Source organism: Mixophyes fleayi, chromosome 3 (genome assembly GCF_038048845.1).
Source record: "Mixophyes fleayi isolate aMixFle1 chromosome 3, aMixFle1.hap1, whole genome shotgun sequence".
NCBI lineage: Eukaryota > Metazoa > Chordata > Amphibia > Anura > Limnodynastidae > Mixophyes > Mixophyes fleayi.
In genome coordinates, this window is record NC_134404.1 from 17,248,850 (window position 1) to 17,275,430 (window position 26,581).

The 26,581-nt window shown below is 43.2% G+C and overlaps 1 protein-coding gene across 1 annotated transcript in view; it reads right to left on the reverse strand.

Annotated features, from left to right (window-relative positions):
- The window catches only part of LOC142142597 (L-gulonolactone oxidase-like), a 114,050-nt gene that overhangs the window by 71,285 nt on the left and 16,184 nt on the right, over positions 1–26,581 (reverse strand). The window contains exon 4 of the mRNA XM_075200473.1: positions 20,338–20,432. Coding sequence (XP_075056574.1) covers positions 20,338–20,432 — 95 coding nt within the window. The remainder of the gene's footprint in view (positions 1–20,337; positions 20,433–26,581) is intronic.

Below are 26,581 nucleotides of genomic sequence, written 5' to 3' on the forward strand. Positions count from 1 at the left end.
TCAACGCCTCGTGTGTATAAGCCAGCTGTGTCCAGGTCTTCAGGGACCATCAACTCATTTGTTCGCTACTCACTTGTGTCTCTTCATGAGTCAAACTCTTCAAGTTTAAAAAAACTTCTCCACTTTGGATCAAGAAAGTCTTCTCAGTGCCCATATGGACTTATAAGAAGAAGGTCGCCAACACTTGGTCAGAGGCAGATCAACAAGGGTGTAACTGAAGAGCCAAGAGGTAACATTGAGAGCAGACTCAGTAAGTCAATTTCAGATTTTTCTTCAACTCATTAAACTACCCCAAATACAACATAGTTAGTTTTTGGTGAAGTTCTTATTTAATGAATAAGAGTATTTAGAATATAACTAAAACGTTATTACGGCCATGTTGTAGTGTCTGTGTCTATGGAGTGTAAGTGCCAAAATAAAGACTAGAAAGTAAATTAGGATATAAGTAAAGCGATATTGATAGTCAACTGTGTCTTTGCATCGACATGTAGGCCTACTCTAGGCTCTTGTATGACACCTCCGTCAACTTGAGATGCACCTAGATTAGCATGGAGTCTGGAAAGTCTGCAATGGGGCACTATGCAGAAATGTTATCCCTCCATCAAAATTTAACCTCCTACCACTTTAGAGCCACCCCTTTCATTAAATTAAACATTTCCATTTTTCTCCTAAACTTCTATTTGGGTTAGTTTCATTAAGCGATGACACTTAATGACATAAATCAAGTCATCTTGACCTGTCCATTTTCTGTTCTCCTATCTCTTCTCCACATCTGCTAGAAGTGAGGTAGGGGAAGTTGACAAGTCTGCACAACAGTTGCATAGAAGGTATCACAGAATGGACGTTAAAGTTGGAGGAGGTGGGCCAAACTATGCACAGTGTCTGTTACCCAAAGCAACCAACCTAAACAATATTACCCCACAGGAGAACAGGTAGTACTGTGTTTCTAAACTAAACCTCAGGCTCACCTTGCTATATAACCAAATAGGTATGTATGGGCCGTATGCTTAATGGAACAACAATTGTTAGTGTCTATCATAATAGATTCTCTAACTCCTGTAATAAAGAACATCTGCTTTATTATCCTCATGCTGATCGATCAAAACAAACAGCCTGAAATTAAACTGCGTTGCAGGAGGCCACGCAGCCTTTCTCTCTCCTGAAATGCACTTGAACCCTCCACCTCCCCTGAGGAAGCAGCAATCGGATATTGTGGCCATACTTACATAGGGTGCATTTCGCTTTTTCTAGTATCACATGTACAGGAAAGGACATTTCCATGGAATTTATAAAACAGCTTCAATCACAACACAGTGACAATTAATAATGACAGTCCCGATGTCCTGATTTCAATTTTGCCACACTTTTTCTTAATAAGGTCACAGTTTCAATTCTATAAATGATGGCAAAAAAAGCAGATGCAAGTTTAGCTGACCAGCTAATACTTATATAACCAAACATAGGGATGGCCAACTGGCCCAGAATCCCAGGCGTTAACTTACGGCGTCGGAGAGACTACACCTCTTCTGTCCTTAAAGGCCACGTTTGCTGAAATGATACCCAAGGCCTTTGCAGAAATTACCCTAAGAGAGACATTGATCGAACGGGGGAGAATCCTGCGGCCAACCAGCAAAAGAGGGAGAATTTGATCCTGGATGCTATAAAGGCTTTTGGATCTAATGTCAAGAAAGCTGGGGAAAACTTTAGCCCCGAAGGTAAGTGCAATGTCATCCTACAAGCCTGGCATTTAGGTAGATTTATCTCTACTCAGTTCTTCATTTATCATAAGCTTACTGAAAGCGAGCAGTATTCTAGAAGAACAATTGAAAAGCTTAAATAAATAAACGGGACGGTCCTAATGTGGAAGTAGGTTATATTTCGATGTGACATTTTTTAGTGGTTTCCACCACATGCATTTGCATTTTACAGAGCGGTCTGCAATCCGGAAACCTGGACGCAGATGGATTTTATGGTTTATGTTTCTAAAGGCCGTGAACAGGACAAGCAGCTTGAAACGCATTTGGTGGACATTTAGGAGCATTGAGAGTCTGCACTTGTTTGTAGCTCATAAATTGTCTTTAATATTACATACATGTGGCAGCATGGCCGCTAAGTGGTTAGCACTTCTGCCTCACAGCACTGGGGTCCTGAGTTCAATTCCCGACCATGGTCTTATCTGTGTGGAGTTTGTATGTTCTCCCTGTTTACGTGGGTTTCCTCCCACACTCCAAAAACATACTAGTAGGTTAATTGGCTGCTATAAAAAATTGACCCTAGTGTGTGTGTCTGTGTGTGTGTTAGGGAATTTAGACTGTAAGCTCCAATGGGGCAGGGACTGATGTGAGTGAGTTCTCTGTACAGCGCTGCGGATTCAGTGGCGCTATATAAATAAATGTTGATGATGATGATACATATGGGCAGTGTTTATTTTAACAAACGGCGCAATTAAGCCACTCAATGTTGTCGATCACACTCTTTGCTTCTAACCCCACCACACTGAATTTGATAAGTAACTGAGTGGTAATTACTAATGATATGAAATAGATGTTCTGGTGTTTGGACTCATAGGGTCGGATCTCTATATATTCAGATGTCTCTGCTGTGTAATAATTTGTGTGTCTTTGGCATAAGATGCATTATCTGATCAGCAATGCTCCTCTTAAACATTTAATTTGTGGTTGTTTTTTTTTCTTTATTCTGTGGACCGTGATGTAGGAACGTAATCCGGATTCCTGGAAAGGTGAACACTGTGACATGTATCTCATTTTAACTGCTCCTGGAAAGTGACAGCGGATCAATGGGAAGGAGCCTTGGCGCAGGAGACGTGACAACACAATTCCAGTGGAGTCGAAGCTTTGCTATAAATTGACGGTGCGCGCTGACAGCTCCCGACAAGCTGTTATAATGCTCTCATGACTAATGTCGCAGGGATTCTCATATTCACCCTCTGATATCAAACCGATGCTCCGCTCTGTCTGATGCATCTAAATATAAATGTTACTTCCAACTATGAAATATATCCCTTCACCAGCTGACACCGCTGGTTCCAGGTTACAATTCAGGCACAGGAGAAAGTCATGGTTAGAAATGAAAATAGCCGAGTAATTGATAATGAAAACCGAGCGATTGCTACCAAACCGAGAACCATCACTAAGTGGTACTAGAGAAGAGGAGGGCAGCTAACAGCCAGTGTAACATATTGTGCATGTTACTATATGCTAAGAGTTACCCCATCTAGGTGGTATTTAGGGCATAAATTTGCCAGGATGGTTCAGTCTGACTGTACTTGATAAACTTGGTGCACAAACTTTGACTACTTTATGACAGGAAGCCACCCCCAACCTTTATGACAAAGCCAATTGTAAAGTATAGGGTGCATCCGTTTCATATGGCATCACAGGGCAGCAAAGTGGCCTAGTGGTTAGCACTTCTGCCTCACAGCACTGGGGTCATGAGTTCGATTCCCAACCATGGTCCTATCTGTGTGGAGTTTGTATGCTCTCCCTGTGTTTGCGTGGGTTTCCTCCAGGTGCTCCGGTTTCCTCCCACACTCCAGAAAACATATTGGTAGGTTAATTGGCTGCTATCAAAAATTTACCCTAGTCTGTCTGTTTGTCTCCCTTTCTGTTTGTGTGGGTGTCTGTGTATGTTAGGGAATTTAGACTGTAAGCTCCAATGGGGCAGAGACTGATGTTAATGAGTTCTCTGTACAGCGCTGCGGAATTAGTGGCGCTATATAAATAAATCATGATCATATGGCATACCTTAATTTTTTGGGCAACGTAAATATGTTTTTTCTTGAGAGAGATAGACACATACACATTTGAATATATGGGCCTGACTCATTAAGGTATGCAAAACGAACGTAATGTGCATTGTTTTTATAACCGCGCCTAATTCTGGCATACGCATGGCAGCATTCAAGTACAAGCGGATCTGAAGAAACATCTTTTGTCGAATACTGGTCTAGGTGCACTCAGCCTATGCGGCTCTTGCCGTAGTGAGACAGACACAATACCCTGCTGAATACGTACAATACATGTGTACAATATAAAGTCCGAGAGCACAGAAAGAAAAAGTATTCTGTTTTTGTCATCGGTTAATAATATAGTCCAGGGTTTCCCAAACCCAGTCCTCAGGGCTCCCTAACAGTGCAGGTTTTCCATATCTCCTTGCTGGAGCACAGGTGTATTCATTACTGACTGACACATTGTAACAGGTCCACAGGTGGTCCTAATTATGTCACATGTGATCCGGAAAACCTGCCCTGTTGGGGAGCCCTGAAGACTGGGTTTGGGAAACCCTGATATAATCATTAATTAAATAAACATAAAAAAAAATTATAACATTTTTGTTTTACATAAAGTGCTTTTACAGTTGCTTCTGATTGCAAACACATGTCCTAGCATGCATACACATGTGCTAGCATGCATACACAGCTGTCATCACTATCACTCGGCACGTGTCCTGTAGTTGGTGCAAGAGATACAGCTATAAAACACCTACCTTAGAGATGCCCAAAGCCTGAATCGGATGCTGCTGTGTGCACCCTTACTGTACATTGACTATCTGCCTACTCCCATTCCCCTTCCCATTCTGCCCTTCGAATCATAGCCTGTTGGAAGTGTCATTTACGTCTACATGAATTGCATTCTTTGGCATATGTCTCAGGTGCCCCCATGCGCCGAGTGAAAATACGCAATATACACCGCGTAAGTGGACTTACGTTCCTTAATGAATCAGGCCCTATGTCTTTTTTATTTTACATCTGCTATAGAGAGAAATAGACAAAATTAGGGGGAAATATATTTTTTCAAGATTCTGCTTTTTTTGACTTTTACAGTTATTACAAATCCATTTAGCAAAATATGTAATCAGCTAGATCTCTTTTGTATAATGACACCACATATGTATAATTTATATTAAAGAAAGTGATAGGGCTGCAAATGCAAGCAGAGTTATTACAAAAATATAATTAATCCTATTTGTAACTTGGCGAGACCCTAAGTTGTTAGATCTATTTCACCTTTTCCTGCAACAAAGGATGCGGTGTAACCTGGATCTGTAGGAATTGCATCTATTAGGTCCAGTTTACAGTACTAGCAAGCGAGAGAGGCTCGATACAATCCCGTTGCAAAATCTGAGCTGGACCTTGTTCGTATTAACTTACCCCTAGTGACACCCCTCACACACAGACATTTTACCATCATTGCCAGTATTTGCCTAGAAGTCTCCTTTAAAGAAACTATCTGCCCTGAGCTCATGCAGCCTATAGAAGTTACAGCTAAGAAACTAATGTCCATTTCGCCCTAAAATTTTGGGCACAACTGGTTCCATTTTCCAGTTCCTTGAGGCACATGAAAGTCACTGTTAAAAATGACCATAAAAAGACCTTGTCTCCAGGGCCGGTGCTAGGGTCCACGGCGCCCTAGGTATTTTTAAAAAAGCGGCGCCCCCCCCCCCCCCCCGCAAAAATCTTACCTTGTCTCACCACCGCCACCTCTCTGCTCCGTCTCCTCCCCTCCACTCACTGACACTAGTAAGTGGAGGGGAGGAGACGGAGCAGAGAGGCGGCGGTGGTGACAAAATAGCCTCTTCCCCCCTCCCCGTCCATCTGAATGCTGTGCGGCGGCCGTGACAGGTATGGTCAGCGGTCGCCGCACAGTTTTAAAGTCTTTTAGAATTCTGTGGCGCCCTCCAGAGCCCGGCGCCCTAGGCAAGTGCCTAACCTTGCCTAATGGGAGCGCCGGGCCTGCTTGTCTCACATCTTCCTAATCTTTAAAACCTCAACATTGTGATTTAAAAATGGTGACATCTTTGTGTAGTGTATATATTGGTAAAATAAATAATTTGCCCAAAATTATTTATTATGGAGTGTTGTACAGGAGCAAATAACAAAATATATTTAAAGATTTATCAGCTGCGATCAATTCTTTAAGCGTAAAGGTTATATAGGTATCCCAGGAGCCCATCAACGTTGGATAATAGTTTGCGATGCCCCTTGAAGTCAGCCATAGGCAGGGTATTATTGAGTGCTTGTGCTCCAGATCTGTATTAATATTTTATTTTTTGAAAGAATGCTAAAAAAAATGACAAGATCGTATAAAAAAACACACTACTTCATAATTTTATATATATATATATATTAGGGATGAGCGCACTCGGATTTCTGAAATCCGAGCCTACCCGAACGTTGCGGATCCGAGTCGGATCCGAGACAGATCCGGGTATTGGCGCCAAATTCAAAAGTGAAACTGAGGCTCTGACTCATAATCCCGTTGTCGGATCTCGCGATACTCGGATCCTATAAATTCCCCGCTAGTCGCCGCCATCTTCACTCGGGCATTGATCAGGGTAGAGGGAGGGTGTGTTAGGTGGTCCTCTGTGCTGTTTAGTTCTGTGCTGTTTAGTTCTGTGCTATTTAGTGCTGTGCTGTGCTGTGCTGTTTAGTGCTGTGCTGTGCTGTGCTGTGCTGTGCTGTGCTGTGCTGTGTTCTGCAGTATCAGTCCAGTGGTGCTGTGTGCTGTGCTCTGTCCTTCTGAGGTCAGTGGTGCTGCTGGGTCCTGTGCTGTGTCCTGTTCAGTCCAGTGGTGCTGTGTCCTGTGCTCTGTGCTTCTAAGGGCATAGTTATTTCCCCAATATTCCCCTGTGTTTAAAAAAATAAAAAAAAGTTTTTTTAAAAAATACCAAAAACTACTTTAATATTTTTTAATTACCACAAAATTTTCACAACCAATCCTGCAGTATAAGCCCATTGGTACTGCAATATTACCAAGTTCACACATTCAGCAGTAAAAGTCCAGTGGTACTGCAATATTACAAAGTTTACACATTCTGCAGTATCAGTCCAGTGGTGCTGTGTCCTGTGCTCTGTCCTGCTGAGTTCCGTAGTGCTGCTGGGTCCTGTGCCGTGTCCTGTTCAGTCCAGTGGTGCTGTGTCCTGTGCTCTGTGCTTCTAAGGGCATAGTTATTTCCCCATTATTCCCAAGTTTTTAAAAAATAAAAAAAAAGTAAAAAAAAATAAAAAATTTAAAAAAAAAAAAAATATATAATAATTATAACCAAATTTGCAAAACCAATCCAGCATTATAAGTCCATTGGTACTGCAATATTACCAAGTTCACACATTCTGCAGTATCAGTCCAGTGGTGCTGTGTCCTGTGCTCTGTCCTGCTGAGTTCCGTAGTGCTGCTGGGTCCTGTGCCGTGTCCTGTTCAGTCCAGTGGTGCTGTGTCCTGTGCTCTGTGCTTCTAAGGGCATAGTTATTTCCCCACTATTCCCAAGTTTTTTAAAAATAAGAAAAAAGTAAAAAAAAATAAAAAATTTAAAAAAAAAATAAAAAATAATAATTATAACCAAATTTGCAAAACCAATCCAGCAGTATAAGTCCATTGGTACTGCAATATTACCAAGTTCACACATTCTGCAGTATCTTGTGCTACATATAATGGAGACCAAAAATTTGGAGGATAAAGTAGGGAAAGATCAAGACCCACTTCCTCCTAATGCTGAAGCTGCTGCCACTAGTCATGACATAGACGATGAAATGCCATCAACGTCGTCTTCCAAGCCCGATGCCCAATCTCGTAGTACCGGGCATGTAAAATCCAAAAAGCCCAAGTTAAGAAAAAGTAGCAAAAAGAGAAACTTAAAATCATCTGAGGAGAAACGTAAAGTTGCCAATATGCCATTTACGACACGGAGTGGCAAGGAACGGCTTAGGCCCTGGCCCGTGTTCATGACTAGTGGTTCAGCTTCACCCACGGATCTTAGCCCTCCTCCTCCTCCCCCCCTACAAAAAATTGAAGAGAGTTATGCTGTCAGCAACAAAACAGCAAACAACTCTGCCTTCTAAAGAGAAATTATCACAAATCCCCAAGGCGAGTCCAAGGGTGTTGGTGGTTGTCAAGCCTGACCTTCCCATCACTGTACGGGAAGAGGTGGCTCGGGAGGAGGCTATTGATGATGTAGCTGGCGCTGTGGAGGAACTTGATGATGAGGATGGTGATGTGGTTATTGTAAATGAGGCACCAGGGGGGGAAACAGCTGATGTCCATGGGATGAAAAAGCCCATCGTCATGCCTGGTCAGAAGACCAAAAAATGCACCTCTTCGTTCTGGAGTTATTTTTATCCAAATCCAGACAACCAATGTATGGCAATATGTAGCTTATGTAAAGCTCAAATAAGCAGGGGTAAGGATCTTGCCCACCTAGGAACATCCTCCCTTATACGTCACCTGAATAACCTTCATAGTTCAGTGGTTAGTTCAGGAACTGGGGCTAGGACCCTCATCGGTACAGGGACACCTAAATCCCGTGGTCCAGTTGGATACACACCAGCAACACCCTCCTCGTCAACTTCCTCCACAATCTCCATCAGATTCAGTCCTGCAGCCCAAGTCAGCAGCCAGACTGAGTCCTCCTCAATACGGGATTCATCCGAGGAATCCTGCAGCGGTACGCCTACTACTGCCACTGCTGCTGTTGCTGCTGTTAGTCGGTCATCTTCCCAGAGGGGAAGTCGTAAGACCGCTAAGTCTTTCACCAAACAATTGACCGTCCAACAGTCGTTTGCCATGACCACCAAATACGATAGTAGTCACCCTATTGCAAAGCGTATAACTGCGGCTGTAACTGCAATGTTGGTGTTAGACGTGCGCCCGGTGTCCGCCATCAGTGGAGTGGGATTTAGAGGGTTGATGGAGGTATTGTGTCCCCGGTACCAAATCCCCTCGAGATTCCACTTCACTAGGCAGGCGATACCAAAAATGTACAGAGAAGTACGATCAAGTGTCCTCAGTGCTCTTAAAAATGCGGTTGTACCCACTGTCCACTTAACCACGGACATGTGGACAAGTGGTTCTGGGCAAACGAAGGACTATATGACTGTGACAGCCCACTGGGTAGATGCATCCCCTTCCGCAGCAACAGCAACAGCTGCATCAGTAGCAGCATCTACAAAATGGCTGCTCATGCAAAGGCAGGCAACATTGTGCATTACAGGCTTTAATAAGAGGCACAACGCTGACAACATATTAGAGAAAATGAGGGAAATTATCTCCCAGTGGCTTACCCCACTTAGACTCTCATGGGGATTTGTGGTGTCAGACAATGCCAGTAACATTGTGCGGGCATTAAATATGGGCAATTTCCAGCACGTCCCATGTTTTGCCCACACCATTAATTTGGTGGTGCAGCATTACCTTAAGAGTGACAGGGGTGTGCAGGAGATGCTTGCGGTGGCCCGCAAAATTGCTGGACACTTTCGGCATTCAGCCAGTGCCTACCGCAGACTAGAGGCACATCAAAAAAGCTTCAACCTGCCCTGCCATCACCTCAAACAAGAGGTTGTGACGCGCTGGAACTCCACCCTCTATATGCTGCAGAGGATGGAGGAGCAGCAAAAGGCCATTCAGGCCTACACAGCCACCTACGACATAGGCAAAGGAGTGGGGATGCGCCTGAGTCAAGCGCAGTGGAGACTGATTTCCGTGTTGTGCAAGGTTCTGCAGCCATTTGAACTTGCCACACGAGAAGTCAGTTCCGACACTGCCAGCTTGAGTCAGGTCATTCCCCTGATCAGGCTGTTGCAGAAGCAGCTGGAGAAAGTGAGGGAGGAGCTGGTAAGCCATTGCGATTACAGCAAGCATGTAGCTCTTGTGGATGTAGCCCTTCGTACGCTTTGCCAGGATCCGAGGGTGGTCACTCTTTTAAAGTCAGAGGAATACATTCTGGCCACCGTGCTCGATCCTCGGTTTAAAGCGTATGTTGTGTCTCTGTTTCCGGCGGACACAAGTCTACAGCGGTGCAAAGACCTGCTGGTCAGGAGATTGTCCTCTGAAGAGGACCGTGACATGCCAACAGCTCCACCCTCATTTTCTTCCACATCTATGGCTGCGAGGAAAAAGCTCAGTTTTCCCAAAAGAGGCACTGGCGGGGATGCTGATAACATCTGGTCCGGACTGAAGGACCTGCCAACCATTGCAGACATGTCTACTCTCGCTGCATTGGATGCTGTGACAATAGAAAAAATTGTGGATGATTACTTTGCTGACACCATCCAAGTAGACATGTCAGACAGTCCATATTGTTACTGGCAGGAAAAAAAGGCAGTTTGGAAGCCCCTGTACAAACTGGCTCTATTTTACCTGAGTTGTCCCCCCTCCAGTGTGTACTCGGAAAGAGTTTTTAGTGCAGCGGGGAACCTGGTCAGTGAGCGGCGAAGGAGGTTGCTTCCTCACAACGTTGAAAAAATGATGTTTATAAAAATGAATAATCAATTCCTCAATGAAGTACAGCACTGCCCTCCAGATACTACAGAGGGACCTGTGGTTGTGGAGTCCAGCGGGGACGAATTGATAATGTGTGATGAGGAGGAAGTAGACACTGTAGGGGGAGAGGAATCAGAGGTTGAGGATGAGGACGACATCTTGCCTCAGTAGAGCCTGTTTAGTCTGTACAGGGAGAGCTGAATAGCTTTTTTGGTGTGGGGGCCCAAACAAACCAATCATTTCAGTCAAAGTTGTTTGGTAGGCCCTGTCGCTGAAATGATTGGTTTGTTAAAGTGTGCATGTCCTATTTCAACAACATACCTCTCAACTGCAGCTCATCCCTCCTCTGCGGGGATAATGTCTCCTGTGCTCTGACACGTCACTCTGTGTACTCTCAGCCTCAGGATCTGACACTACAGCTACCATGCCTCTTGTAGCAGCCCTCACTCCAGGGCCTCTTCCATGTGCAGTGTCCCCCTCTCTCTTGGGTTCACTATAGTGGCATGGAGTTCTCCCCCTCATCCAGGGCACACATTCCTTGCCCTGGCTCAGTCACCACGCTCAGACTTCCAGGCAATGCTGGGGGAGCCTGGGAGCTTCCACCCCAGGTCCCCAGCTACAACTCTCCTCTCCTGTGTCTTCTCTCTCTTTCTGACACTTTAAAGATCGTGCCTTTAAATGAAAAAGTCAGTCTTCATTGCACGACTATGTGCAACAGGGACATTTTTTTGGGTTTACAAAGTCAAACAATAACACTTCGACCCTGTCTGTCTGGGGTCTCTCAATGACGAATTGTCTGTAGCATGTTTGGAGGAGGTATTGTGGCCCCGGTATCAAATTGGGTACCGGGGCCACCCCACTATGCAGTCCAGATACTTGTTTGGTGGAATTCCGACACGTGGAGGGTTTTTTAATTATATTGTGGCCTCGGTACCAAATTGTGTACCGGGGCCACCACACTACGCAGTCAAGATAGATAGATGCGTATTGCGTATCATAGATAAAGTACATTCAGTGGTGTGGGGCAAATTGAAAAATATTCCAAATGCACTGACATTATCAAAAACAAGAGGTTGTCACACGCTAAAACTCCAACATGTATATGATGGAGAGGATGGAGGAGCAGCCGTATGTGTAGTGTAATGCAGATCTGTTGAAGGTTTTTTATATATTTTATTGTGGTGCCCAGTGCCCACTCCTCTACGCAGTCCAGATACATTTATTGGTGCGAATCATAAAAGTTCAGGGTTTTTAATATATATTGTGGTGACCCACTCCTCTACGCAGTCCAGGTACATTTATTGGTGCGATTCATAAAAGTTCAGGGTTTTTAAGATATCTTGTGGTGACCCACTCCTATACGCAGTCCAGGTACATTTATTGGTGCGATTCATAAAAGTTCAGGGTTTTTAATAGATATTGTGGTGACCCACTCCTCTACGCAGTCCAGGTACATTTATTGGTGCGAATCATAAAAGTTCAGGGTTTTTAATATATCTTGTGGTGACCCACTCCTCTACGCAGTCCAGGTACATTTATTGGTGCGAATCATAAAAGTTCAGGGTTTTTAAGATATTGTGGTGACCCACTCCTCTACGCAGTCCAGGTACAATTATTGGTGCGAATCATAAAAGTTCAGGGTTTTTAAGATATTGTGGTGACCCACTCCTCTACGCAGTCCAGGTACAATTATTGGTGCGAATCATAAAAGTTCAGGGTTTTTAAGATATTGTGGTGACCCACTCCTCTACGCAGTCCAGGTACAATTATTGGTGCGAATCATAAAAGTTCAGGGTTTTTAAGATATTGTGGTGACCCACTCCTCTACGCAGTCCAGGTACAATTATTGGTGCGAATCATAAAAGTTCAGGGTTTTTAAGATATTGTGGTGACCCACTCCTCTACGCAGTCCAGGTACAATTATTGGTGCGAATCATAAAAGTTCAGGGTTTTTAAGATATTGTGGTGACCCACTCCTCTACGCAGTCCAGGTACAATTATTGGTGCGAATCATAAAAGTTCAGGGTTTTTAATATATTGTGGTGACCCACTCCTCTAAGCAGTCCAGGTACAATTATTGGTGCGAATCATAAAAGTTCAGGGTTTTTAAGATATTGTGGTGACCCACTCCTCTACGCAGTCCAGGTACAATTATTGGTGCGAATCATAAAAGTTCAGGGTTTTTAATATATTGTGGTGACCCACTCCTCTACGCAGTCCAGGTACAATTATTGGTGCGAATCATAAAAGTTCAGGGTTTTTAATATATTGTGGTGACCCACTCCTCTACGCAGTCCAGGTACAATTATTGGTGCGAATCATAAAAGTTCAGGGTTTTTAAGATATTGTGGTGACCCACTCCTCTACGCAGTCCAGGTACAATTATTGGTGCGAATCATAAAAGTTCAGGGTTTTTAAGATATTGTGGTGACCCACTCCTCTACGCAGTCCAGGTACAATTATTGGTGCGAATCATAAAAGTTCAGGGTTTTTAAGATATTGTGGTGACCCACTCCTCTACGCAGTCCAGGTACAATTATTGGTGCGAATCATAAAAGTTCAGGGTTTTTAAGATATTGTGGTGACCCACTCCTCTACGCAGTCCAGGTACAATTATTGGTGCGAATCATAAAAGTTCAGGGTTTTTAAGATATTGTGGTGACCCACTCCTCTACGCAGTCCAGGTACAATTATTGGTGCGAATCATAAAAGTTCAGGGTTTTTAAGATATTGTGGTGACCCACTCCTCTACGCAGTCCAGGTACAATTATTGGTGCGAATCATAAAAGTTCAGGGTTTTTAAGATATTGTGGTGACCCACTCCTCTACGCAGTCCAGGTACAATTATTGGTGCGAATCATAAAAGTTCAGGGTTTTTAAGATATTGTGGTGACCCACTCCTCTACGCAGTCCAGGTACATTTATTGGTGCGAATCATAAAAGTTCAGGGTTTTTAAGATATTGTGGTGACCCACTCCTCTACGCAGTCCAGGTACATTTATTGGTGCGATTCATAAAAGTTCAGGGTTTTTAATATATATTGTGGTGACCCACTCCTCTACGCAGTCCAGAAAGATACCTTGTTGCAACGTTTTGGACTAATAACTATATTGTGAGGTGTTCACAATACACTGTAAATTAGTGGAAATGCTTGTTATTGAATGTTATTGAGGTTAATAATAGCCTAGGAGTGAAAATAAGCCCAAAAACTTGATTTTTAAACTTTTTATGTTTTTTTCAAAAAAAATCCGAATCCAATACCTTAAATCCGAACCGAGACCTTTCGTCAAGTGTTTTGCGAGACAAATCCGAACCTCAAAAATAACGAAAATCCGGATCCAAAACACAAAACACGAGACCTCAAAAGTCGCCGGTGCACATCCCTAATATATATATATATATATATATATAAATTGCCTTGAAAAATATTTTTTTCAAGCATTAATCTGTTCACATGACCGAGGTCTTAAGAGGTGTATGTCAAAATCTTGTAATTCAGCATAGCTTTGTTCGTAAAAAAAAGCCTATCAAACCTCCAACACTAAAGGGTACAGCGTACATGTCACCTACAAGCAGTGGAAGACGCCATTTTATAAGATGAAGCAATTTTCATCAAAAGTGACTCACTCTGATGTCACTCTGATGTCATTGTGTCCTGGGTAGATTAATTGGCTGCATTGTCCAAAACTGGTGCCTACGTTGGACCTCCTTTATGGATGAACTCCGCAAATCACTAAGGTTTGGCCCTGGAGTGTCTGTATAGTCAGCCTAGCGCTCCTTAGGGTGCTTTTCTTGTCTTTGGAGATGCCTCCGCAAGCTAGAATTGCGCGTTGGTTTGTATGGAAGGCAGAAGAATCTGAAGAGACGCACTGTGCAAAGTCCAACCTCCGACCATTTTACAGCCACCGATTTCATTACAAGAAACGTCTCCATTTCCTTCATAAATCACTGCTCAGTTTACCCGTATTCCTAAATGGACTCTGACTGTTAGTGGTAGAGATGCTCAGGCTCGGTTCCTCGAGAACCGAACACACCCGAACTTAGGGGACAGCGCGCCCTCGGAACTGAAAACGAGGCAAAACGTCATTGTTACGTCGTCGGATCTCAGATCTCGCAAGTTTTGAATTCCTTTTTAAGATCCAACATAACGGTGGGTGGGGGGAGGGCAGACCCCCATTTTTGTTTTCTGCCACTGCTGTGTGCCAATGTGTCCTAGATGTGCTAGGAGCTGCCGTGTGTTGGAGTCAATGCTCTGTCTCTTACCATCCAGCCAGATCGCTGCAGTATTTGTCCGAAAGTTTATGAAAATATTATTGTGACTTGTGAGGTGGTCAAAATTGACTGCAAATGACTTGAAATTAGTATTATTGAGGTTAATTATAATGTAGGAACAAAAAAAGAGCAAAATTATTTGATTTTAGCATATTTTAGGATTTTTTCTAAAAAATCCAAAACCAAAAAAACAAGGGCGGTTTTGCCAAAACCAAAACACGTAGCTAATCCAGATCCAAAACCAAAACCAAAACCAAAACCAGTTCACGGGGGTCGGTGAGAATCTCTAGTTAGTGAACATGGTCTTCATTACATGTGTATTATTTGTGCGTTTGAAGATTTGTTTGCGCATAACACTCCTAGAACAGCCTATCTCCGCCAAATGTGCAACCGGAAGGCACAAAATGCGCTCCATTAAAAATTTGGACCCAATCTCAGCCAGCTCAGAGTTCGTAGCAATATTCAAGAGTTTTTTCAGAGTGAAAATGAGCGTGTGATAATCTGCAATGCAATAAATAAAAAAAAATATGCCCTCCATCTCATTTTAATAATGTGGACCCTGCTCCGGCCCTCCTACTCTATAGTTATCAAGGAATGACTCCACACTCCACCCAACTCCACTTACGGCCCATGCAAGCTTCTGCTCCGCTGCAAACGCTGCCGTATTGTTCCACTAATTTTGTTGAACATTTAGTGGCGCCGGAGCAAATCAAGGTGCAAGGTAACTGCAAAGAGGATGGGATGGGATTTTGATAGAGCTTGGATGGATCTTCAGCAACAGCTTGGCCGGGTGGGTAATAGTGGAAAGATCCGATGGGTACAAAGGCAGCAGTAACAGCTTGGCTGGAGCCAAAACACTCTCAGCTCACTGGTGGATCACTGTTGAGGTTGGTATAGTAACTGCACCAGGACCACTGATGAAGTACAACTTGACCTGAGACTCGATAACAGCTTGGCCAGACATTTGTACTGCCGCTTGGCGAGATCTTTAAAACTCTATAGTGCCACATAAGACTCTTAGAGATTTAATGAACTCATGACAACTGCCTTCACAAAATGACTAGTCCAGAATAGTGATGGCTAGCAGCTAGGTCGGAGGAACGGTACGCAATCAGTGTACTGGTGTATGCTTGGTACAGTTACCTTAGAAACTGCATCAGGACCATTTTCTCAACTACAGCTTGTTCTGGGATTGAATCAACTTGGTTGGGCTAAGTTATATCATTACTTTTTATAGCTGTTGGACTCTGAAATGCCGCTTTGGGAGGTGTACGGAAATTTATGATTTTTCTGGCTATGGTTAATTAGTATTATTGTAAAAAATTGCCACAGTTTTACAGTTTGTATTTTATTCTGTAATAAAGATATCGTTATGTCTTTCTGATGTGATCCAGTGACCCATACATAGCGGGGTTACTCTGTGAGTTTAGGCTCTAACATCCCAATATCATCAGGCCAATTGTGTGTAGACGGTGAGACGTAAATGACTAAACTTAGCTAAGTCAGTGTTAAAATAACAAGGAAAACAATTAAAATCCTCGACATTCCCAGAAATTTAGAGACAGGCGACAACAATGACATTGATTGGTTTTGTTTGCGTGCTATTATATTTAGATTTATTGATCGGTAATATTGTACAAGCCTTTCCTGTTGGGAAATATCCTGTATTTCCGAGACTTATAATTACAAATTTGATCCAATCAATGTGAGTTATGACTTAGCAGACACTTGTCGCCCCCATGGACATTGATGAATTACACCATAACATTTTTAAATCCCTGTTTGCATTAATAGTTGTATCTTACTGTCAGGAACACCCGTCGCTCTGACATTTCTGTCACTCCTGAATTATGTATTTTCTTCTATAAACCGTAAACAGTTGTTTTTTTTTTTACTTATTTTGCACTTCTAAATATTGCTCTTTCCAGCCCTTGTGTGTCCGTGTTATGAATCCTTGATATTGGAATCACTCGCAGGACTTATATCGGAGAGGAAACACTGACAGCTTTAGACGCAGAGCTGCAAAGACTTCAAAGGATCGAAACTCAATCAATGGCTGCAGGTATTTATCAGAGTATCTGCTGGCGGCTGTCAGCCGCCTGTACAGGTCAGAGGGAATCCGTCACCCGGAGTAAAAATCAGGGGCTGTCAGTGCGTTCGATGGATCTTCCTGGATGTGTCTGATTAGTCACCGAGGGGAATTCTTGTCAAATTCGTTAGGACACAGATTAGCTAAACATTAGCCACTCATTAATGCTCACTTATACCCTGATATCTAATTCAGGATAAATGTATTTTAAGGACACGTCGAGAAATGTATCTTAGAAGTATAGCTGTTTTTATACATATTCTATTTCCATTAATTACGAGTAGATTATATTACATAAAGGAGATTGCTAATAGGGGTGCATTTTTTGCCACTGACGGAATCCCCAAATTTTTCTACTAACCATCTGTACATCTGTCAAACTTTGCCTGATCTATTTGTAATTCTCAAGGTCTGTTCTTAGTAGAGATGCTCACTGACCCCCTTGAACTGGTTTTGGTTTTGGATCTGGATTAGTTCCGTGTTTTGGTTTTGGATTTGGCAAAACCGCCCTCATGGGTTTTGGGTTTGGCTTTGGATTTTTTTAGGAAAAATCCTAAAATATGCTAAAATCACATATTTTTGCTCTTTTTTTGGTCCTACATTATTATTAACCTCAATAACACTAATTTCAAGTCATTTGCAGTCAATGTTGACCACCTCACAGATCACAATATTATTTTCATACACTTTCGGACAAATACTGCAGCGACCTGGCTGGATGGTAAGCGACAGAGCAATGACACAAACACACGGCAGTTCCTAGCACATCTAGGACACATTGGCACACAGCAGTGGCAGAAAAGAAAAATGGGGGTCCGCCCTCCCTCCCACCCTCTGTGATGTTGGATCTTAAAAAGGAATTCAAAACTTGCGAGATCTGACGACGTAAAGATGACGTTTTGCCTCTTTTTAGATTCCGAGGGCGCGCGAGAGTGGCTTGGTACTCGGATCCCCTAAGTTTTGGTGTGTTAGGTACTCGATGAACCGAGCCTGAGCATCTCTAGTTCTTAGTCATTATGGGCCTGATTTGAGACACATGCGCAAGTGTGATTTGTGATTGCAAAAGTTGCGGGCCAGGTCTGAATGAGTCCTAGATGCGTACACTTGACAACAGCCGCACCCCTCAGACACTGAAGCCCAACCTGTACAAAAACCTATTATTATATGTTACCGACGCAATTGCTATGAGGCATCATTTAAACGGGAATAACCTAACTATCACAGCAGGAACAACTTCCAAAATTATTTCCAATATCATTTTTGTATTTTTGCTACAACACAATCAACAAGTCCTAATCTACGGCCGAGCTACTACTTAAGTCTCAATAAGCCTCTGCAAATCATTTGCAAACCTGCATTGACAAGCGGTTCGCTAGTTCGCGTCATTGTCATCATCCGCTACTTACACCTGGTCCTGAACACCCGCAAATAAAACCGCTTTTACGGACGTATCTGAGACTACATCCTGGTCTGAATCCATACGCAATTGCTCGAACTCGCCCTTTCCAGATTAGAACATCCCTTCCCTGCCCCATCACAACTCTAGGGGCGTAAGGAGTCGTAAGTGGCAAAAAGTCTCTGTCTGAATAGTCGCAGTTGCAAATGTTAACTTTACGAGCGTGCGCGGTGCAAAAAAACGTAATGGTACGCTACGCAAATGGACATACGTCTACCTCTGAAACAGGCCCTATATATTGTGAAGCAACAGCAAGAAAATAGTTGGAAGCACATGTATATTTTTCCAAGATTGTCATCATGTTGTGTTAGCTACTTGGGCTATGTTAGTTTCACATGTTGATGTTGGACAACTGTTACCAATGCTGGATATAGGGTCGTGGTACGGATGGTGAAAAGCATGGATGGGCTCTCTCACTTCAGCAACGACACTACTGCTTCTCTGGTTTGTGTTTAACATTCCACTGTAAGTATACACCAATCAGCCACAGCATTGAAACCACTGACAAGTGAAGTAAATAATATGGATAATCTCATTACAGTGGCACCTTTCAAGAGGTGGGATATATTAGGCAGCAAGTGAACAGTCCATTTCTTGAAGTTGATTTGTTGAAAGCAGGAAAAATGGGCAAGTGTAAGGATCTGAGCGACTTTGACAAGGGACAAATTGTGTTGGCTAGAGGACTGGGTCAGAGCATCTCCAAAACAGCAGGTGAGGTGTTCCGAGTATGCAGTGGTCCAAGGAAGGACAACAACAGTGATCAGGCAACAGGATGATGGGCGCCCAAGGATCTGGTGAAGGTTAGCCCTTCAGGTCCAATCCCACAGAAGAGCTACTGTAACACAAATTGCTTAAAAAGTTAATGCTGGCTATGATAGAAAGGTGTCAGAACACACAGTGCATCGCAGCTTGCTGCGTATGGGGCTGCGTAGCCGCTGAGCGCTCAGAGTGCCCATGCTGACCCCTGTCCATTGAAAGCTCCTACAATGAGCACGTTAGCACCACAACTGGACCATGGAGCAATGGAAGAAGGTGGCCTGGTCTTATCAATCACATTTTCTTTTTCATCATATGGACGACCGGGTGCGTGTACATCGTTTACCCGGGGAAGAGATGGCACCAGGACACACTACGGGAAGAAGGCAAACCGGAGGAGGCAGTGAGATACTTTGGGCAATGTTCTGCTGGGAAACCTTGGGTCCTGGCATTCATGTGGATGTTATTTTGACACATTCATAGACCTCTATAGGGACAGAAACATTAGGTAATTCATCAAAGGATGACGTTACTGTTAATTATAAGTGGGATCTAGCTGAAGACTCTTGGACTTCGCTATGTCTCTTCCAGGAGAAAGCGGTATACACATAGCACCTTTCTATTCGCTGGCAGCAATAGACTGCCAGTTAGTGGAAGAAAATCTTCACAGATTGGCCTCAGCATAGTAGTAGCGTTGCTTGTTTATGTTCATACTGATGGCTGCTACACTGCGGTCATAAATAGACCCCTAATAATTGAATTAGTTCATGTGTTTGAAATAGGGGTTTCCTCCTGAAATATCCCCCAGCTATTTGTCTTATCGCCATCTCCACTAATGGTTATTTCTTCTTCTTTACATTCTGGTGCAGATATTTATTTATTCTTTTATATCAATAGTAACGGGATCCTCTACAAATGTTGACTGTGGATCAATGCATCAAAGCGCCACTTTGTCTTATTATTTCCTTTAGATTCACTGACTGCTACATAATTTGTCATGGATCACGTTTAACATAAGTCATTTGATGCTTATTGGCAGAGCCTGATTCCTAAGTACTTATGGATGATCAACAAAGGAAGGTGGCTCTTATCTTATGCAAAACGGATCAGATCGCTCCATTATCGGTCTGATTTATTATGACTTCTACTCACCATTAGCTAGAATCACAGATTACTATGTGAACATTTCCAAACATTGTGCACTACAGGAAGTAAATAACCATCACTACCCCTTCCAGTGAGCCAAATAAGTAAAACAAAGGACAATCTTTTCTCCCAGTTGCAGGATAGCACACGGATAACATTCTGACAAGGGTTGGAAACTTTTACATACATATCTCTTATGAATTGGCTTCAGCAAAAGTAGATTTCAGCCATTACAACTCATTCATTATTGAATGCCGTGACATGTATGCTTGGGTCTCGATCTATCCCATGGGATTGCAGCATTAACAGACAATTACTGGCCTTGATGTAGAACTTCAGACACTTACTTTGACAAGGCCAAGCCGTTCTTATTCAGCACCTCGTTCACATCAGTCAGGAGGATCCCGGCCTCCACGGTCACCTGCTTCTTGTCCTTATCGATCTGGAGAAAGAACAGCAGGGAATGAGACGTGGGGAACTGGAGGGTGATCGGTACAACACGTTACCATAAACTGCACATGCGTGTGTCATATCTGCCACTATATTTCATCAATACCCTCCCGGTGCAGCTCAATAAAACTCAACACAGGGGAGAAATGAGAAGTTCAAATGAACAAGGACAATGGGCCAAACATGACAGAAGGATTTGCCAAGTGCAGCCGTTTTAATTGGTTCCAGACATGCACCTTTCAGTTCTGCTTAAAGAGCCAGACAGATTGTGCAAATAAAATAGCGCTCTCATTTCTTATGTTTAAAAACAACACAAATAGATGAACCTATAACAATTTTACATGCTTTATGGCGAGCTGTGTGCAGAACATACACACCCTGTAGTTCCAATTTTAGTTTAACGCAGTCGATATTTCCTCTGCATTGTTTTCAGATAAAGTGTACCTTTCTCCTAACCAGTCCCTGAGGGGCCTGTCCTGCCATCCCATGGATAAGGCCCTTTCTCCCAAACCTAGGACCACTGGAAGATGGGGTCTGCTAAGGGACGCTGCGCGTATGCCGATGGTCCTCGCAGCATTGAAAAGGTGTTTTCAGGGGAGGGGGCCAGCACTTTCAAACCGCTGATAACACTCAAATGCGAGTGACCACACCCCTGTTTCGCATGAGCACACCCCTTATCATGCGTGCGCTGCAGTGCCCCTTATTGTGAACTCCAACAGTTGGGTGGTATGGCCTACATGCAGTGAAGGCAGCCATTTTTTGTGGGCGGAGCCAATCTTCCACCTATCGATTCACTAAAACCCAGTGAAACACTGAGGTACAAGGCACATTGGGGTCTATTTACAATCCGATGATAAACCTTAACTACAGTAGTTTCTCTCACATGTGGCCAGGGTTAGTATGTCCTTATAACAGTCACTGGTAGAATGTATGCTCTAAATATCAAATTCAACACCATATATGTGCTATAGATGCATAAAAAGATAGGAAGAGCTATAGCAGAATACAGCGTGCTTTACAGTTACTATTCCCAGTGTTTTTGTGCCAATTCATATTCACTGAGCATGATTTTCTACCATACCAATGCACCATATCATCATCATCATCATCAACATTTATTTATATAGCACCAGCAAATTCCGTAGCGCTTTACAATTGGGAACAAACATTAATAAGACAATACTGGGTAATACATACAGACAGAGAGGTAAGAGAACCCTGCTCGCAAGCTTACAGTCTATAGGACAATGGGAGTTAGAAACACAAGGGCATGTGCTACATCATATTGCACAATGGACCAGCTAGAACGCAAAGGTAAAAGTACTGAGTGGGCTGTGTGTGTTGCAATGTTGGTCGTCCGCCAAGAATGGTATATTCTGCTTTGGGGTTGTGAAAATAGTTACAGCCAGTGCTGTTTGTGTAAGAAAAAAGGTGCCGGAACTCACATCATGTAGTCAATCACTGTACACACACTCACACACGTCAGTTGTGTAACGAAACATAACGGTCACCGCCCACACTAAGCTCTCAGCGTGCGACCAGACGACCAATCACAAGCTGAGCAGCAGCACAAGCCGAGCAGCGCCATCACAACCAGTGCAGACAAAGCACACATGCATCGGACTCCACACAAAAGCAGCCCGCATGCACCGTTTTAATGATTTTACGGTCACCGCCCGCACTAAGCTCTCAGCGTGCGACCAGACGACCAATCACAAGCTGAGCAGCAACACAAGCCAAGCAGTGCCATCACAACCAGTGCAGACAAAGCACGCATGCATCGGACTCCACACACAAGCAGACCGCATGCACCGTTTTAATGATTTTGCCGTCGAACTGCTACGCTCGTCAGGGCGATTCAAGTCCACGTGGACCAAACATCAAATGTTCAAAGGTTACTTTTAAAACTTGGAAAATCCGTTGAAAAAAGGTTCTGTGAGTTCTAGGACAAAAGAAAAGCACTGGTTACATCCAATGCATTTATGTGGCAGACGAGTGATAGAGAGAAATTAGTGATCAGATCAGTCTGTTGTGGGTCTAATAGTTAACAAAACTGTGTCATTTTGGAGTTTATCATCATCATCATTTATTTATACAGCGCCAACATATTTCGTAGCGCTTTACAATTGGGTTTATGCCATTTGCACAGGTTAATTAAAGAGCTAAGACATTTATTGCCATTAATTGATGTGGATAGAGATACAGACAATAATCAGCATTGAATGATAAGAGCCAGAATCTAAGAGAGAGGTTTACTTTCTAAGGAAAATATGTAAATAATATATGGAGATTGATTGCCAAGTTGTCACCTCCCTGAGGTATGAGGTGCGTTGTGCCTCATGCCTGTCTGGTCACTAGTTCCTAGTATATTGAGACTCTATTGAGACAATAAGACTCTCCTCTGGTCTACAAGCTTTCAAGCGTACTCTGAAAACCCACCTCTTCAGATAAGCTTATAATATTCCTCAACCAACCTCTTAATCTCACTACATTACCCTATTACCACCCGTTATACAACTACCCCTTGACCAACATTGTTGTGTGACAGGATCATTTAGCCTATGAGTCACTTTTACCTTTGGAGTCTGGCTGGGCCGACTGCAAATGTAGACTTAACCTCATGTATCAAACTCCCATTGTCACATAGATTGTAAGCTTGCGAGCAGGGCCTTCTCACCCCTTTGTCTGTTTTACCCAGTTTGTTTATTAGTTTACTATGTTTGTCCCCAATTGTAAAACACTACGGAATATGTTGGCGCTATATAAATAAATGATGATGATAAATGGTCATATTCACAGGAATACTGCGTCAGGACGCAAACTGGCTGTGTCCCAGTTGTCTAGGTGCACTTTAAAGATTGCGTAAATGATATAACCATGGAATATACAGGATGACATCTTCTGTGCTGTTGTTTTACGGAACCTTGAAGAGTTAGGAATAACTCACACAAGTATTTTATCGCTAGCAAAGCCGGGCTACATTATTGGCGTCTCGCTGATAACATGCCAGCAATTCCAGCTCACAGGGAAAGAGTGCAGATTTTACAGGCATTTAAAGCTTCCTCCACGTCAACTGCAACATCTGCCCAATTATAGACCCCTGAGGCTCCAGCTGCTGCCGCCTCTGAGTTTTACAGCCTGCCTGCCGAGATAATAGTGAGAGCTTCCAGTGTGTTGTAATAGCTGCACCTGCATCGAGTGCTCTCTACAGTACAAGAAATAACGCAAATAAAACAGAATGACAGAAAGCAATAACATTGCAGGGCCGTTCCACCCGTTACAGTAAGATGCAATCTTATACGTGCGGCACAAACATATGTGTTGTTGGGAAAGTGGAAAATCGGTGTTAAATTGTGACTTTAGGATCCCAAAATTTATATTTTCACATATGAACAACAAAGGTAAAATTGTTCAGCTGTATAGTCCACCGCCGCTCTGTGCTAGGTCGGTAACTGCCACCGCCGCTCTGTGCTACCTCTGTAACTGCTATTCTCAAGTAGGTCAAAAAGCTGAAACGGCAGTCATTGTAGTTGCTGTCACGTGACTATCTCCGCCACATGTATGAATCCACACTGTGCATTTCTACAAAGCGTGTCTATCGAAGTGTCAGTGACTCTCTAGGCTTCCGCTAACATTGCGCTAGACAGATACAAGCTAATTGCTGATTGCTTGTTGTAGTGTGGTGCAAATTTTGTACCTATAGACAATGGTATTAGGTGAGATCTATTGTCTACTTGCGAAGAGAAGTTCCTCCCTGCTAACATGACAATCTGCTGCAGTTCAGCTATTTACCATATATTATTCATAGTTGCCTACTCGCAGATTATTGGAAGACCTCCCTGAATCCCGGGAGCGGAGCCTAAGTCCTGCAAGTGCTCACTGCTTCATTGTGTCATCATATCACTTGTTCTTCTCACTTGGTGATGATAATGGCGTCATACTCCCCTCCCCGTGAATGGTTCCAGGCCACGTCCGCCTGCTCTTTTTCTCTCAGGGAACAGATATAAAAAGTAGGCAAGTATGATATTAATGTGCAATAGTGGAGGCAGCCATATTGCGGTATGTCCCAATATGCAACAGATATCCACCTGGATTCATCAGGAAATAGTGCTAGGGAATAGTGACATTAGTGAGCAAAGAAAACTCAGTGATGTTACATCGCCGCAGAGTGCCTTCAAGACGGCTCCACTCCGCAGCACATCGCAGGGAATTGAATGACCCCCTTTGTGTACCAAAGTGTGGTACACAACGAGCCAGGCAGAAGCAAACGATCGGTGTGCAGCTTGGGAAGCAGAGAGTGATCAGTCAACAGCGGCCGTAAAGTATCTCAGCCCGACTATACCTTGACAATCAGGACCGCCACATCCCCTCAGTCTGCTGGCTCGTAAGCAAAACTCATACCATGCTGGTGGCAAATGTACAATCCTGACCAATTAAGTTGGCTAGTGTAAAAAGCAAAGCAGTATATAAAGCAGGCCCCCAACCAGGTGTCTAATATATAAAACAGACCTACATCCTGCTGGTTACTGCATAAAGGAGGCCTCAAAAACTTGTGGCTAGTATATAGACCTTCAAATTTGGTGGTAGTGTAAAGCAGAACTTGAAATTGGTAGCTAGGGTATAAAGCAGATCTCCAATATTGGGCTGGTATAAAATCCATCTGGTGGCTAGCGCACAAGTCACACCTTTAATCTGGTGGTTAGCGCACAAGTCACACCTTTAATCTGGTGGTTAGCGCACAAGTCACACCTTTAGTCTGGTGGTTAGCGGACAAGTCACACTTTTATTCTGGTACAGGGGCGCACGCAGGGGGGGTTTCTGGTTCTCCAGAAACCCCTCCCCACTGCGAACAAATGGGTGCTAATCATTGCCCCTACACAGCACTGTACTGTACAACAGCCGCGGCGCTGTCAAAAAAGCGTCTGAGGCGATGCCGTATTGTACTACAATACACAACTGCCACGGGCGCTTCTTTGACAGCACCGCGGCTGCTGTACAATTCAGCATCGCCGAAATGGAGCTGCTGAGCATGCATGGAGCTGCTGAGCAGGTTCCACTGTCCCTACCTGCACTGTCCCAGTTACTTAGATACGTTCAAACGTCTCTCTTGTGCACTTCAGCCGTGTATGTCTTCCACTCCTGTGTAACTATAGGTGGATTTATTACTTTTGAGCAAAATCGTTGTTTTTACAAATGCCACAAAACAAATATCCATAGTACAGTATGTATTCTGTAGTCTGTAGTCTTAAATACATGATACATATGAAGAAGTATGTTAAGGACACATACCTCACATTAGACATTATATATAAGAGATAGTCAAGTAAGTAGCAGCAATGTCCTTACTGGTTTGCAGATATATCACGTCATCAGCACTTAGTGTATTACTGATCACGGTAAAATTGGTGTACGTGGTGGTATTAAGTTATTAGATTAAGCCCTGGAGAGTGGCCAAGTAACGTGGTGCTTTTCTAAGGAAATTATGAGAACCTCCATTGCAGATATATAATATTTGATACTGTAATTATGTTCAGAAACTTCTGCTTCTCACAAGGGTTTTTCATACTGGTATATATATGTATATATATATATATATATATATATATATATATATATATATATATATATATTTATTTATTTATTTATTTATTTTTTTGGAGCCCCACCCCCTTTAGAATCCTGTGTTTGCCCCTGGGTAGCTAGCATATAAAACAGACCTATCATAGATGGATGAGTCAATTCGATTTGCCATTGATGAATTAATTTGCAAATCACTAAAAGTTTACCCACTGGAAAATCAGGAGGACCAAAGTGAGTGAAAATGACGACTTAGTTTGCAGCCCCTCGGACCCTCATTTTTCCTGTATTGTCCAAGGGGAAAACATCTGTGGATGCTCTCTGTGACTATTAGTAGCTCGAATTACTGTAAGTGTGTGTGTGTGTGTGTGTGTGTGTGTGTGTGTGTGTGTGTGTGTGTGTGTGTGTGCGCGCTGCACTTACATTGTCTGATAGGTTTCTTAAAATATTTTGCACCCTAACTACAGTATGATGAGATAAATTCAGTACCATTACTTAGGCATAGAAACACCCCGGGAACTCATTGTGATCTCAACCAGTGTATTTGGTGAAATGCTACCAGCA